Genomic DNA, 15,240 nt, shown 5'->3' on the forward strand with positions numbered 1-15,240 from the left:
CACTACCGCTTTTGTCGACATGGCGCCACCATAATCAACAAAAACTGACATATGACAATGTTTCTTTAATAACTAAAAAAATCAAAACAATGACATAGGCCTATACCATGATTCGATCCTTCAGTCTAGGGGTTGGGATGTCAAACATGAGTCTATGATATTTTATAGACCAATCATGGTTTACCTGTTTTCTGAATCTAAGCCGTGATTGGTCGTAGTGAGCTGTTGTGATGTCATTTTCAGTCGACATCAGACAAATGGCCGCCCCAAGAGATCGCTAAAAACGAGTGGATTAACACTTATTCCACAAACCCAATATTTATCAGAATGCCCTCTTTCAACTAGTGGGCTTGCATAGAACATATTCTTGAAAAAAAATGTTTGTGTTGACTTCCCCCTTTAAAAAATGATAAATATGTATTTTTTATGTTATCAAAATGTTTTTTGCTTTTGTTTCCTTTTTGTCTTCTTTTCAAGTTATATAAAGTAATTGACCTGTTTCGTCAGCCGCTGCTTGTTGCAAAAAAAAGTTCTTATTACAGCAAAATATTTTGCAAATATATCTTGAGTCACTGTCAATCTTTACACATGAAACTACAGTATGCCAACAGAGACGATTGTACATCAGCAAATATGGTCATGCCGTACGACACCAAAAAAGGGTGCAAACAGATCCTGTGCTGCATTGAATATTTACACGATAAGTCATGATAAATGCAACAATAAAAAAAAAAAAAAAAAAAAAGGGAAAATCACGAAAATATATTTGTGGATCTGAAAAGCACATTTTGGTGCAACTAAATCTTTGAATTCAAAAATATAAATATTTTGTTATTTAAGTTAAATACATTTGTGAATCTGAAAATAACGTGAAAATCACAGGTGCATTTGTGTGTGCATAATTTTGAGACAAATCTCTCCCATTATGTGAAGCCATGACTCTTCCATTTTGGACATCAGCTTTAGGGTGGAAAACATACAAAACAGCATTCAAGTTAAACGCTTTCCTTGATTGCCTTTTGATTGACAGCTGAGTTCGACTTGTGGGCGTGCTAGCTAATGAGACAATAGCTAGCGAGCTTCCAGTGACGTAGCGAGTAACAATAAACAAACTAGAAAGCCTCAGTGTTGTAATTATGATACCAAATAGTGTACATACATACATTTGTATATAAATGGCAAATAAACGGTTTAAAAATGTTTAAATTACTCACTGAAAACACAGCTGCCAGTCACCAGGAGACTTGGTCACTGAACCGGATGTGTACACGTACTATTCTTCTTCTTCTTTTCTGCTGCTACTTCTTCTTCGTCTTCTTTTTGGCGGGTTACATCTCCTTGGTGCACATCGCCATCGACTGGACAGGAGATCCCAAAGACATTTGGCAAGCATGTTATCCTATGAAATTATCTATCGACCGTAAATCAAAGAATGTGTACGACTGTACGGTAGAAGGCTCAATTCAAATGGAAAGAAAAGCGTGTTTGACAAATTGTGCAACAACTCTTCAAACAACAACAACAACACCGTAACAAATATACAACAGTAGTAGTAAGTAAGGGAAATATTTGTATTCGCCTTTTCGTGTTGGAAGATTTTTTGCATATATAAATACCACTTTGAGACTTCCACTTGTCTTTTTTTTTGTCTGCTTGTTGTTTTTGTTTGCCCTAAGATTGTGGAAAAGATGCCATTGCAGGCTAAAGATGAGAACAGACTATTCAAAGACACTTGTCTCTAAGGACACTAGACATTGAGTCTCCAGCGAAGATGTGACACATTTGCTAACACAGATGTCAAAGTTGTTCATGTGAATCTAATTCACAAATTATTATTAGTTATTATTAGTTATTTTTATAATATTATTATGAGTATTTTGTGCACCCATTATATGTGACTTTTTTATGGACACACATTAGCATTTTGTGTCCATGGTATATTAATAATGTGTCCACAAATTTAAAAAAAAATCATGTAATGTTTGGATCGTCATTGATGTTAGCGGATCTATTGCTGCGAGCTGTTTTGATTTCATTTTAAATGAAACAAAAAAATGGGGAAATTTTGATGTGAGAAGGTGGGACCATCTCACATTCTCCATCCACAGCATAGCATTGCTTCTTAGAGCAAAGTGAGACACCTAAGATTTAATCTTATTCATATGTACGAACATTAAAATAAAATCTCAACAGTGTATTCATAACACTCCTGATCTCGACTGATCTTACTTCACCATTCCCTTAAGGAGGAGCGTGCATTTAAAGTGCACGACGAAGTTTAACAGTGAAGCACAAGTCTCAAGATAATGTATTGAAGAATGGGTAAAAACAACAACAAAAAGTAAAACATCATTGTTGCTACCAAGCTTTTTGCACACAAAACAGAAAGGAGGTGGGGAACAGGGGGGAGGTTGGAGTGCTTGGCATTTTATTAAAAAAAAATGAATAGTCAAAATACTGATTTACAATAAAAGCATTCTTGTCTTATCTTATCTTACAGTCAAATGTGAATGAATACATTATGATTTCCTTAGTCCTCCATGAAAGCTTACATACATACATACAAACATACATACATACATACATAATTATTATTAATATTATTATTATTATTATTATTATTATTATTATTATTATTATTACAGTATTATAGGATACCTACATTTTTTTCCAGGTTACAATACAGTACAAGATATCGTCTTCAGGCGCTACGCTTTCGCCATCTCCTGGTCACTAAGAGCAATGCTTTCGGCGACAACTTCCGGATATCTAAAACAGATATACGAGCTATATTTCGATTTGTGTCACGTGCTGTATTCTATTTTCATTTTAGAATGAGACTTTTCCTTAGTCGTTCCAGACAACAAAATGGAAAATCAAGCTGTACTTCAATGTTGGTGTTTGTATTTTAAAATGTTTGTATTTTAAAATGAAAATCAAATAACGACTCGTTTTTTTCATTTTTGCATCTGCTTCCAAACATACTATCCAATGATCAAAAGAAACACGGACCTGTACTAAAGTGAAGTATTTATTTTCGTGACGACTTTTTTCTTTTACTCCCTATTTTGTACTTTCTACCATTTCTTTCAATAAAAAAAATCTGAATAAGGAAGCATTAGCAACAATGCTGCAACAAATTCAGATAAGTAAGATGGTCCTATTTAGTAGTATTTTTTAATATTGTTATCGTTAGATGGTTTAGCTTTTTTTTGTGGGGGGTAAGTCTGTTCACAACATTGGCAAACTCAATGGGGACACGTTTGGAAGATGAGCTCTAGCTAGCATGCGGCTTTCTTTTTAGTAAAAGTTAATGAAAGAGCGAAACTATTTTGTATTCAGGTGTGTTGATTGTGCAAGTTATCAAAACGGGTACTGACAGTTAAAAAATAAAGTAATTGTTACTTTTTACTTACTTCTCCATAGTTGAATGCAGTCCCTCCACCCACCACCCCCATTAACGTGAGTCTACTTCAGTACAGAACAGTATGAATTACTTTGCTACCTCCGGGCAGCTCACAGTTGCGCAACAATGAAACCGCGTGTTATTTTCGTGGAGTCCAGCCCCGGACCCGCCCCCTCCATCCTGCCCATTGGCTGTAGTAAACGTAACCTCTCACTTGCTCTTATTTGGATTGTTGAAAACGTGTGCGTGACCGCGTGGAGCTTCAAAAGTGTCTCCCTCCACCGTAAAAACACAATTCAAGTTTAAAAAAAAGGGGGGGGGGGAATTTTAAACGTCCTTCAGTTGAGAAAGACAAGTTGAGAAGAGGGGTATTGAGGACGAAAGATAACAACAACAAAACATTTAAAATTCAGCAAGATCGGGATCGTTTGGAAATTGGGAGCAGCAGCGTTGGAGCGAGCTGTCAGTCATGGTAATTTCCACACTCTTAAACGCTCTTCAAAATGTGTTTTTAGTGTCATCGCTCAGATTTCAACGTTGTTATCGTTATGGTTGATCCACCAACCGTAGCTGCTTTGCTATACAGTGCACACTACAGTCTGTGCTGTTCTGTAAATGCTAACTTGTCTCAATTCTACTGCTTCAATAATGGATTGAATATTTACACTGACAAATGTGTTCATATTTTAGATCAGTAGGTTCTCAGACATTTTAAACCAAGTACCACCTCAAACAATGCAGTAGCCTACCTCTCCAGGTACCACCATAATGACTGACATTATAATACAGTAACATAGTAGGCTTTCATTCATTCATTCATCCGTTTGAAAATTAACAGTGCACTTACGTATAGGCAAAGGAAAAAAAAGTGTACTTGGGTAATGATTCATTTAAAACATGTATTGTACATACGTTAAATAAAAAATTGTACTTAGAAATTGTTAAACAGCAAACTGGTCTTTTAAAAAAAAGTTCCATATACCTGAATTTAACAACAACCTGACAGCACGCAGTCCTTGATTAAATCCCTGTGATAATTCCGGCAGTGATTCTCTCTTACAGTGCTGTTAGGGATTATCAAATGCTGTGGGAATTAATCCAATTTCACATAAGTGGCCTGAAAAAGATTCTTTTTTCTATTCATGACTAATCATGTGTCTTTGTTAATCTATCTGTGACATGTAGTGACAGACAATTAAATGCTCTTCCCCAAGAAAGTACAATTAACCCATTTATTATATAATTTAATTTTTGGTTTTTTTCCACTGTATTGGTGTTGAACTACTGCACTGCATCATACTAAGAGGTGTTAATAAGGTGCTAATATTTTGCCACTCTAAATAAAGTAACCAGTACATTGGCAAGGACTCTCAGTATGATGCAGTGCAATTCTTCAACACACAACAACAACATTGTTCAATTAACACCATGCAGTACTTTAAGTCAAGCAGTTATGATGCAGCTACTTGTTGACTTTAATTTTATGAGTCTTACTTTTGCCCTGTCTAAATGTTTCCATAATGTTCTTCCACTAAAGTGTTGTTTATCTGAATGGAAGTAGAAACCAGCAGATAGCAAGCTGGTGGCCTGAAGAATGTGTTTGTATACCTTTATTGATGCAGTGTTTGTCTTATGATAAGGTCCCGTGAAATGAGGATTTTCTGTCAAAATGACTTGGGTGGCTTTTCAGGCATGGAAGCCTTTATGAATGTTTGCAAAGGCCAGATGCACGAGAGGTTGCTGTCTTTTGTGGAGGGGGAGATGACAACTGAGATTATTCAATGATTAAACCTCACTTCAAACATATACTGTAAACTAATGAGTCTGACATGAATATACGCTCCATTCATATCCTCGTGCACTTATAGAACACCCACCAGGGTAACAGGTTCAGTTCTAAATGTTGACCAGTGAAATTGTCATCTTGATGTTAAAATGCTTAATAAAGTCAAAATACTGGAAAATGAACCATAGAAAATAATTGTAGTCCACTCCAAGCCTTTTTTTAAACTTCGGTGACTTTTAAGCACATTATATTTATTCTAATAATAACATATATCAGGATACTATAATTTTGTTTTGTTATACGTAATGTTTATTTTCATCATTGCTCCTGTCCGGCTGGGAAAAATCACATAGTTCCATACAATTAAAGTGAGGCTTGCTCTGTTAATTTTAGACTTTGGTTAGCAAATATGATTTTTTTTCTATTATAAAGGGCTCCGTAAGTATTGCTAATATGTATCAACCGTGTTTCATTAATTTAGCACAGACGTTAGCAATCAGGGGTGCATTTGATCGTACTGGAAAATTTCTCCATATTCACATTTAGTATAAATTTACCGTCTTCATTTTCAAATAAAATATTCCCTTTGTAAAGCCACAGCCATAGTTGTTATTTTCATCTCATCACCCCTAAAGTTTGAGAATGTTTTTTCCTTTTTTGCGGTGACTCCACAATTAAATAACCTTTATTTGATTTGATGGTTTAGTGACAGACTTCCCCCCAAAGTCTTGTGCTTCTCTTTCATAAATGTGGGTATGGAACTGTGTTAAAAAGCACAAAATAGTGAACTTTATTTTGCCTTGTCAGAAGGTCAGCACCCCTAACGTTTGATCCTAGAATCACCCCTGGCTGCAACAATGTTCTCAAGTTAGAGTAGGGCATCGTGACATAACACATTTGCCCTCGCCTTTTGTCCACTGGTGCCCTTGACATTAGAAGCCTGAACATAAAAGCTCACAGAGGTGTGACAATGTTTTCCCCCACAGCTGCAAGGACTCACTGAACAATCTGAATGGTTGTAAATGATGTTTGGTGATGTCACCGACATGTCTCTGCGAAGCTCCTATGTATCATTTTCACATTTTATTTGGACAATTCTGACCACCGCAACGGCAAAATGTCAGCATGCCTGACTACAGTAATGTTAAGGTTGGTGAAATAAAGTTTATTTCCTGACCACATGCCCTCCGTTTACACCTTGGCACCACCCACAGGCTCAACCAATGTAATCTTACATTCCCCTCACCCACCATCCATTTTAAGAGTTGACTGCTCTGCACATCTGTCATTCTCCAAATAGCCTCTACATAGTCTGTTTGAATATGTTTTGATAACTCTTTCTAGCCAAATATGCTCGCATACTAACTACGCGGTGAGGTCATGTCACTCACGCATATGAAGCCTTTGAGTCACTCCCTGGTCACATAATGGTGTTTGTTTATTATGGATGTTAAACTCACACGTTCTCTTCCCGTATTCCAGTCAAATAACATCCCACATGTTCTCAATCTGCTACGAAGTCGATATTTGAGATGGGCTTCCAAACCGAGCCCAGCCCCCACTGCTTGTTTGTGCACTAAATGGAGTGTGGCTTGAGTCGCAGCACACGTCTTGTTTTTTATCACATGGCAAGTGATGGGTGGGAGGCGAGAGCTCCACACACACGATGCTGTGATAACCATACAAGCCGTCTGCTCTATTCCCTTCCAATTAAATGAGTATAACAGTTGACAACAAGTATACTTCAACTTGTTACTCTCTGCAAAATATGTTCCAAACACACCCGCAATAGGTGAAATTGAAACACATTTTTTAACACGTTTTTTAAAACAGAAGTACTGATGATTAGCCATGTTATAGCGGGGAAACATTCTTTACTTGAGTGGATTTCGGCCATTGTGTACAGTAAGCTTGTGTTTCATCAACTTCTCTGCCATGTTTTAGAAATTGAATTTATCAATGGATGTGTTTTTTTTTTTTTTTTTTTGCTGTTCTTTGTTCCAAGACAGAGAAACTGTCGCTGAATGGCGACGAGGATGGCGCATGGCTGACTGAGAGTCAGACTCAGCTCGCCCTCAGTTCTGACGCAAACGAAACCAACGATGGAGACCGGCCAGCCTGGGATTCCAAGATCCAGTATGTGTTGGCCCAGGTGGGCTTCAGTGTCGGCTTGGGGAACGTGTGGAGGTTCCCATACCTTTGCCACCAGAATGGAGGAGGTGATGATCAATGTGGAGATTATCATTTGAGTTTGGAATTACTAACATGTTTGTTTTATTCTAAAATATAAAAAAACGGTAGGTCCGCATATAACACTGACTAATGGTCCAATAATAAAAAAAGGTGTGTACTTCTAGTTTATGAGGATGTGGGTCATTTTCCTCTAATTGGATCAATAACGGTAAAGACGTAAAAAAGGAATAATTTAGCAATTTTTTTTATGCCACTTGGTTTTTTATGTGAAACGGCCACGCTTTATCCATTTATTTATTAGCTTTTAGCCATTCATAGTAAAGGCAATCCTTATCAACCATATTTGATGACAGCCATATTGTAGTAGTAGCCCTAAAAGTAATCCACACATATTTTCTTTTCCTTCCTTGCAGGGGCCTTCATGCTTTTGTATGTTTTTCTTTTGGTGGTGGTTGGCGTTCCCCTATTCTTCATGGAGTTGGCAGCTGGCCAGAGCATTCGGCAGGGCAGCATCGGAGTGTGGAAGCACATTTCCCCAAAACTGGCCGGCATCGGCTATTCTAGCTGCTTGGTAAGAAAGAATTTATCGAAGCCGTTGATTATCTTCCCATACGCTGTGCATCCAATGTGGGCCTCTTCCCAAAGGCAGCTTCACGCAAAGTATGTTTGGGTTTGAAGAGATTGACGAGTTTGACTTCTCTCCGCCCTTCTTTTCCAAAACGCCTCCTCACAAGGCCATAGACTGTATCCTGTGTGTCAGCAAGTCTTTCGTAGCCCGTCTCTATGTAAAACGAAGAGAGGGCGATGAGGGGCTGTAACATGAGAGTTGTTGTGTAACACTTTCTCCCGCTGACACTGAACGCGAATAAGAATCTCTGTGTTCATCCAGCGTGTATGTTTATTTTCCAGTACGCCTGATTTGTCAATCTTTTACAGCTAAACCCCTCAATTGTCACTGTTCACTGTGTTGACTGTGTAAAAACAAATACAGTGGGATATGAAAAGTTTACACATGCCTGTTAAAATGCCAAGTTTTGCAGTCTAAATAAAATGAGAACAAGGTTCATCATATCAAAGCTTTTTCCAACATTAATGTGACCTGTATCTGTACAACTCAATAAAAAATTATGCTAACATAATTGCTATGCTATTTTATGCTAACACTGACTGCTATTTTGAACTGTTTATAATTCCCTTCACTTTGACTATGACCGCAGTTTAATTTGTTTTGTTTTTTGCAATTGAGTTGTACAGGTTGTACATCACATTAAAGTAGGAGAATGTGTTGGAAATGATTTATCTTGGTCTTATTTTTTCATATCACAAAAACAGAAAAACCTGGCTTTGTACAGGGATGTGTAGACTTTATATCCCCTGCAAGCAATGGGTATGTACATACAGTATGTAATATTTGAAGTTGTTTTCTCCTCAGGTTTGTTTTTATGTGGCTTTGTACTACAATGTGATTATTGCATGGAGCCTTTTCTACATGGGCAACTCCTTCCAGTATCCTCTACCCTGGGAGAACTGTCCCATTGACGTGGCCACCAATGACACAGGTAGACTCTGCCTGTTCAGACTAATAATCCAATTGCAGATTCAGTAAATGCCTATTTTGCTCTCATCTACAGTGAAAGAATGTGCACAAAGTTCAGCAACATCCTACTTCTGGTTTCGGAAAGCTCTGAACATCTCTAATTCCATCGAGGAATCAGGAGAGTTTAATTCACTCATGACGGGCTGCTTATTAGCCGCATGGACCATTGTCTCCTTGGCGATGATTAAAGGCATCAAGTCATCGGCAAAGGTGAACAAGAAGAGCATTCACAACCTCATACTTGATAAATGTAACATGTTTTTCCCTGTCCTTTGTTCCAACAAGCCTCTGCCAAGATTCCAAGAGAGGCCATCTTTGACTGAGCTCAACTATAATAGCAGACAAGGCTAAGCATTCCTCTTCTGCTTCAGAATTCACAAAGACTATTTGATAGAAGAAAACATCCAAAAGAAAGTTTATTTGAAAATAAATCACTTTGGTGAAATTCAGAATTGATGATACACATTTTTCAGAAGTAGGCATCTCAACAAAATATTTGCTCCTTTAATTTCACACTTGGTGGGTGGGTAAGCCCTCCGGGAACCCGACTATCGGTATACAAGATGTTAACATTTTTCATAATGTCTTCTTAAATTACTTTGTTCGCAGCAGTTATTTTTACATAGTAAATCAAGTAGTGAGAAAGATACTGCATAGGCATTAGCCTCTTAAGCTAACCAATGTTTCCCATATTCCTGTCAAGTGACTTCTCTCTCTCTATCTGGTTGTTCCAAATTTCAGGTGATGTACTTCTCCTCAGTCTTTCCCTACGTGGTGCTCTTCATTTTCCTCATCAGAGGCTTGACATTGGATGGAGCAATAGAGGGAATCACGTATATGTTTTATCCAAGAGTAAGCATGAATTTCATGTGAATGTTATAAGGCACGCTTTAAATAAAAGGAGGCTCAGTTTCACTTGTGTTTTTTTTTCTCAGCTGGAGATTTGGGGGAACATGCAGGTGTGGCGGCAGGCTGCTACTCAAGTGTTTTTTGCCCTGGGACTGGGCTACGGCTCGGTCATTGCGTATTCCTCCTACAATCCGGTCCAAAACAACTGCCACAGGGACGCTCTGCTGGTCTCCGGCATCAACTTCATGACATCTGTTCTGGCCTCGCTCGTTGTTTTCGTCATCCTGGGTTTCCGGGCCAAAAACATCGCAAAGGGCTGCGTAGCTGAGTATGTATCAAAAACCATATGTTTGATTGTGATATTGTGAGAGAAAATAACCACTACCGAGTTATAAGGTTTAATATCATTCTAAATTTATTAAAAGGTAAACATCGACTCCAATGGTGCCTTGATTTACACGGTTCATTCATTCCGTGAACATGTTCTTAACTCAAAACACTTGTATCCCAAATCATCTTTCCTAATTGAACTGAATGGAAATGCCATGGCTGGCCTGGTTTCTGAGGCTGAGCCATGATTGGTCGTTACCTGAGCCCTGAGCAGTTTTGATGTCATTTTCAGTCGACAGAAGTAACAAAATGGCCGCCTCCTGAGATGGCACAAAAGGGGTAGATTTTGCTGCTTAACTCATATTCCACAAACGCAATATTAATCAGAATGCCGTGTTTCAACTAGCGGGCCTGCATAGAACATATTCTTGAAAACATTTCCCCAACCAAAGCCCGGACCTAAATCCAATTGTTAGGCACCTACCCAAAATGACTTAATGATGCCATTAAGTCAATACTGATGTGATTGCAAAGTATTAGTTTTAGGGTGTGAACACTTATGCAAGCTACTTCTTTGATTTTTGAATAGTTTACTTAAATTTTCATTTGAATTGCGCAGGTTCCAATTCTTGTGTTTTTTTTTTTTTTGTTGTTGTTTTGTTTTTGGGGGTTTTTGTTTTGCAGAAACGTTCGTCTTCTAAGCAACATGTGGATCCAGGAGGACTCGCACGGGTGGCCGAAGTTCAACATGAGCGAACCAACATCGGTATCCATATCACACTACAGAGAGTGGTACAGCCACTATGGCGCCACACTGGGTCTCAACATCACCGACTGCAATCTAGAGGAGGAGATGAACAAGGTGTGCAACGTCGGGTAGGGGCGGAAAAATGCAATAGTAAAAAAAAGATAATGATGATGTGTGTTAACAAAGGTGAACAAAAAATCCGGAATCTTCACCTTTATCTGGATTAACACCAAAATGTAAAGGTTCTTCCAATGGAGTACTTCTTGTGTTTCACCTTGGCCCGAGTCAGTGAACAAGGCTCTGTAAAATATACTGCCTGTGCAGCAACATGAAAACTGAGGTGTTTTGTATGTCCAAAGTTTCCAGGAAAGACAGAAGCAAGCTGTGTTAGACAAGTGAGCAGGAAAAGTACAAAAACAGCAGCCTATAGATGCAGGGTTGATCATTTATCTAGAAATGTACACTTTCCATAGACCTACCTGCTGGGGAATCTTGAGGCCAAATAAGGAAGCTGAGATCTACCAGAAAGGAAACATGTGTTTTCTGATATAGTTTGAAGTACAGCATTGAGACTACACAGTGACCAAACCTGCAGTGTATACCAGATAAAATAACACTACTTGATTGAAGCATTTATGTCTTTCAACTCATAATTGTTCTTTTTAAAATTTCAAAACCAAATGAAAAACTAAGAAGTTCTATTAATTTGTTAGGTTTTACGTTAAAATGAAGAATTATGAAAGTCTTTTTGTCAATCTGAGCAAGATGCCGTTTGCAATATAGTTAAGCATCACTTTTAGCTTGAGTTTCATTTAGATTTGGTTCTTTTTTCCCCCTTAGTTTTAGTACTAGTCTTAGTTTAGATTTCTTTTTTTAATTCATTTTATCTTAAAGCGGAAGTCAACCCAAACATATTTTTTTCAACAATATGTTCTATGCAGGCCCACTAGTTCAAACACGGCATTTTGATTAAAGTAGCATTAGTGGAATATGAGTTAAACAGCAAAATCCAGAAGTGTTTAGCCATCTCAGGGGACGGCCATTTTGCCACTTCTGTCGACTGAAAATGACATCACAGATGCTCAGGGCTCAGCTAACGACCAATCATGGCTAAGCTTCAGAAAACAGGTAAGCTGTGATTGGTCGTTAGCTGAGCCCTGAGCATCTGCGAAGACATTTTCCGACGGCAGAAGTGACAAAATGGCCGCCCGCTGAGATAGCTACATTTTGCTGCTTAATTTATATTCCACAAATGCAATATTTATCAGAATGCCTTGTTTCAACTAGTGGGCCTGCATAGAACGTATTCTTGAAAAAACTATGTTTACTAAGCAAAAAGTTTGGGATATTTGGGTTTCTGGAGACTTTATGTATTTGTACAATGCTGTCATGTTGCATCTGTTTGTTTCTGTCGGCGCTCAGGGAGTGGAAGGCACAGGACTGGCTTTCATAGCTTTCACTGAGGTGATGGCTCTATTCCCAGCCAGCCCGTTCTGGTCCGCTCTGTTTTTCCTCATGCTGCTCAACCTGGGCATGAGCACCATGTTTGGGACCATGCAGGGAATCCTCACACCTCTCATGGACAATTTTAATGTGCTGGGACGCCACCGCACCTTACTCACCGGTACGCCAGTCAAATTGAAAGCAAATTCAGCATGTTTTGGTACGTCCAGGTCTCAGTATTTCTCTCTTGTTTGTTTTTTAGTGTGCAGCTGTGCTTTGGGCTTCCTGCTTGGACTTGTGTTCACTCAGCGCTCAGGCAACTACTTTGTGGCCATGTTTGACGACTACTCTGCCACGCTGCCTTTAGTCATTGTTGTCATCTTTGAAACCATCAGCGTCTCCTGGGTTTATGGCACTGATCGGTAAGTAATGAAGAACTTTTGTTTTTCACTAATTGAACGCATTGTCAACAGACGTTGTGAGTCGTTAATGAATTTTAGAAAAGCTTTTATTTTAATTTTCTTTATTATGGTTGCAAGACAAACAGTTAATGCAACATCATATAATTTGATTCATCCAGGGGGTCTTCAAGAGCTATATGGTATTTCCTATATTTATGAATCACCTTTACTAAAACTACAGCTACATTTTGTCTCAGAGGAACTACAATTTACACAAGTGCATATTTGTGTATTTTTTTCATGGATTATGTGAAATGTAATGAAGGGTACTAAGTTATCTTCCAATTCTTGATGTGTGGTTCCTCTTTATTGCAGTTTCCTGGATGATATTGAGGACATGCTCAAATGGCGCCCCCCGGTGGTGTACAAATATCTTTGGAAATATGTGTGCTTGCTGGCCATGATCGGACTTCTGGCTGCCAGTTTGTTGAGAATGGTCTTTAAAAGGCCCACGTACACTGCCTGGAATGAAAACACGGTAAGAGAATATTTTTGGTGATGCTGAAGACCCACCGCAGAGCAAAATGTATTTGTGTCCGGTAGAATAAGTGCATTATTAATAGTATGGAAATTGGGATGGTTCAAAATCTAAAACAGGAATTTCAAGGATTCATTATCCAACTTTCATTTTTGACTGAGAGCATCTGTATGTTACACATTCCACATGCGTATATCTCTTTCTCTGGGCAGGGCTCTGAGATGACTTTAGAGTACCCAGGCTGGGCTCTGGCTATGATTGTCTTGCTCATCGTCTTTGCCAGCCTGCCGGTCCCCATCGGTTACATCCATTCAACATTGCAGCGCCGCAGGCTGCTCCGCGCTGATTCCGTGGAGGACGACGGCAAGGAGGTCAACCGCGACTTGTACACCAAGTGCAGCTCTGTCGAACAGCTGGATTCCAACTCCCATCGAGCTAGCCCCGAGGAAGACGGCGTCCCTCCCAGGACGACCTTCCTGCCAGTGGGCAGCGAACACTACCGCCTCTTGCCCCAGCAGGAGGAGGAGGAAGACGAGGAGGAGCAGGACACGGGAGTGTGAGGATTTGAGTGCTCGGAGGCTGTTTGGAAAGTGTTTCAAGTGTAGCTCCTCGGCGAGTGGAGAAGCAAGCAAGACACTGCTGCAGGAGAAGTGGGACAATAAATGGAGGACAGCAATAGACGCAATAGTTGTTTAGCTCAGGAAGCGACATTGTTAGCACGCCAAAGCTATCCTTTTAAATAAATACAGTGAGCCACCACCAATCACAAGGGATTTGAGTTACACCACACATCACGCAGGGTTCACGCCAGTCGTGAAAATGGAGCCCTGAGTGTCACAGCAGCCAGACAAAATAGATATGCTGCACTGTTTCCCAACATTTACTGAGCCAAAGCACATGTTTTATTTTGTATTGAAATGATCTGTTGGCACACCACAAAATAAAACATGTCATAAAGGGTATGAATATTGATATATAATGATCTTTTCTCATTTTCTCAAATTTACTAGACTCCGCATTCATTCTGGGCCTGTTTAGTTGAACACAAAGCTATTATGCCGTCGGATGAATGGCAAGAGTTGGATACACGCTAATTGTACCTTCTGCTCTCTAGTGTCATAAGACAATGCTGGCACGGGTAGTGATAGATGAACAAAGATATATTGGTTGTAGTAAGGAATTTGAATATTTGGTCCGATTAAGTTAAATTAGATCATTTCCACATGAATGTATCGCAGTGCAGTGATAAAGACATCAGACTGGGAAAAAACATGAATTCTTCTGGCTTGTATGAACATTTCCTACATGTTTGCATGTAAGTGTGTTTGAGAAGACCAATTAGAGTTGTAAATAATTTCAAGGAAATTAAGGACTATTTGATGGATCCTTATATGGAAGTTTTTATTTAGCATTTTATTTTGGTTGGAATGAATTCATGATCCTCCAAATATGTGCATGGCAATTTAAAGATGTACAGTATTAACTTGACTGCAAAGAGGCCTATGTTTGTCATATTTACATTTCACCCTCTTGATTGTGATGCTGTAAATTCTGCCTATTGTATATATATGTAGATTTTATTAAACATACAGCAAGTCAGTAACTTTGGACTCTTTTAATATTAATCATTTTATTTGTGAATTAATTTTTTTTTCAGGCATATGCTTTTTATTGGAAAATGCCGCCACTTGATTTAATGATTTTGCACTGACTTAGTGTTTCATTTATTATATTTTAATTCATAAGGTACAGGCGAGGTAATACATAAGGTCAGAATTTAGCTTGTTGCAAAGTTTTATAAAGTGATGAGCACTCTGCAAATTAGTGAACGAGGGAAACTTTTTTGTGTTATTAAAACAGGTCAGGTATTTTATGTCACTTTATTTTTTTACTTGAGTACATTGTTGAAACTGTACTTTTTAACTTTTTACACAAGGGATTGAATCAGT

At 38.6% G+C, this 15,240-nt stretch overlaps 1 protein-coding gene and 1 long non-coding RNA gene across 6 annotated transcripts in view; one reads left to right on the forward strand and one right to left on the reverse strand.

Moving 5' to 3' along the window:
• LOC147134596 (uncharacterized) overlaps window positions 1-3,573 on the reverse strand; it is a 13,037-nt gene extending 9,464 nt beyond the window's left edge. For 2 of the 5 annotated variants that reach the window (XR_015089979.1, XR_015089976.1), the window contains exons 1-2: window positions 3,417-3,562; window positions 1,215-1,358 (exon numbers count right to left, since the gene is read on the reverse strand). This is a non-coding gene — a long non-coding RNA (uncharacterized LOC147134596). Of the gene's footprint in view, window positions 1-1,214; window positions 1,359-3,416 lie in introns of all 5 variants that reach the window. The other 3 variants (XR_015089977.1, XR_015089980.1, XR_015089978.1) reach the window with 3 other exon arrangements.
• Window positions 3,572-14,810, forward strand: LOC147134598 (sodium-dependent neutral amino acid transporter B(0)AT2-like). The gene is made up of 12 exons (XM_086054659.1): window positions 3,572-3,878; window positions 7,198-7,411; window positions 7,799-7,956; window positions 8,818-8,944; window positions 9,017-9,192; window positions 9,724-9,834; window positions 9,918-10,159; window positions 10,846-11,023; window positions 12,332-12,533; window positions 12,615-12,774; window positions 13,129-13,291; window positions 13,504-14,810. Exons 1-12 carry the CDS (start codon window positions 3,876-3,878, stop codon window positions 13,849-13,851), a joined length of 2,082 nt encoding a protein of 693 aa, XP_085910785.1. The 5' UTR covers window positions 3,572-3,875; the 3' UTR covers window positions 13,852-14,810.
• The last annotated feature ends 430 nt before the right edge of the window (window positions 14,811-15,240 follow it).

This window comes from Filicampus tigris, chromosome 16 (genome assembly GCF_054856515.1).
Source record: "Filicampus tigris isolate MCC_2025a chromosome 16, RoL_Ftig_1.0, whole genome shotgun sequence".
In the NCBI taxonomy this organism is placed as follows: domain Eukaryota; kingdom Metazoa; phylum Chordata; class Actinopteri; order Syngnathiformes; family Syngnathidae; genus Filicampus; species Filicampus tigris.

Coding starts and splice junctions, on each gene's coding strand:
- LOC147134598 (XM_086054659.1), top strand. Junction 8,945..9,016: donor CGTGGCCACCAATGACACAG/GTAGACTCTGCC, acceptor TCTCATCTACAG/TGAAAGAATGTGCACAAAGT. Junction 12,775..13,128: donor TGGGTTTATGGCACTGATCG/GTAAGTAATGAA, acceptor TCTTTATTGCAG/TTTCCTGGATGATATTGAGG.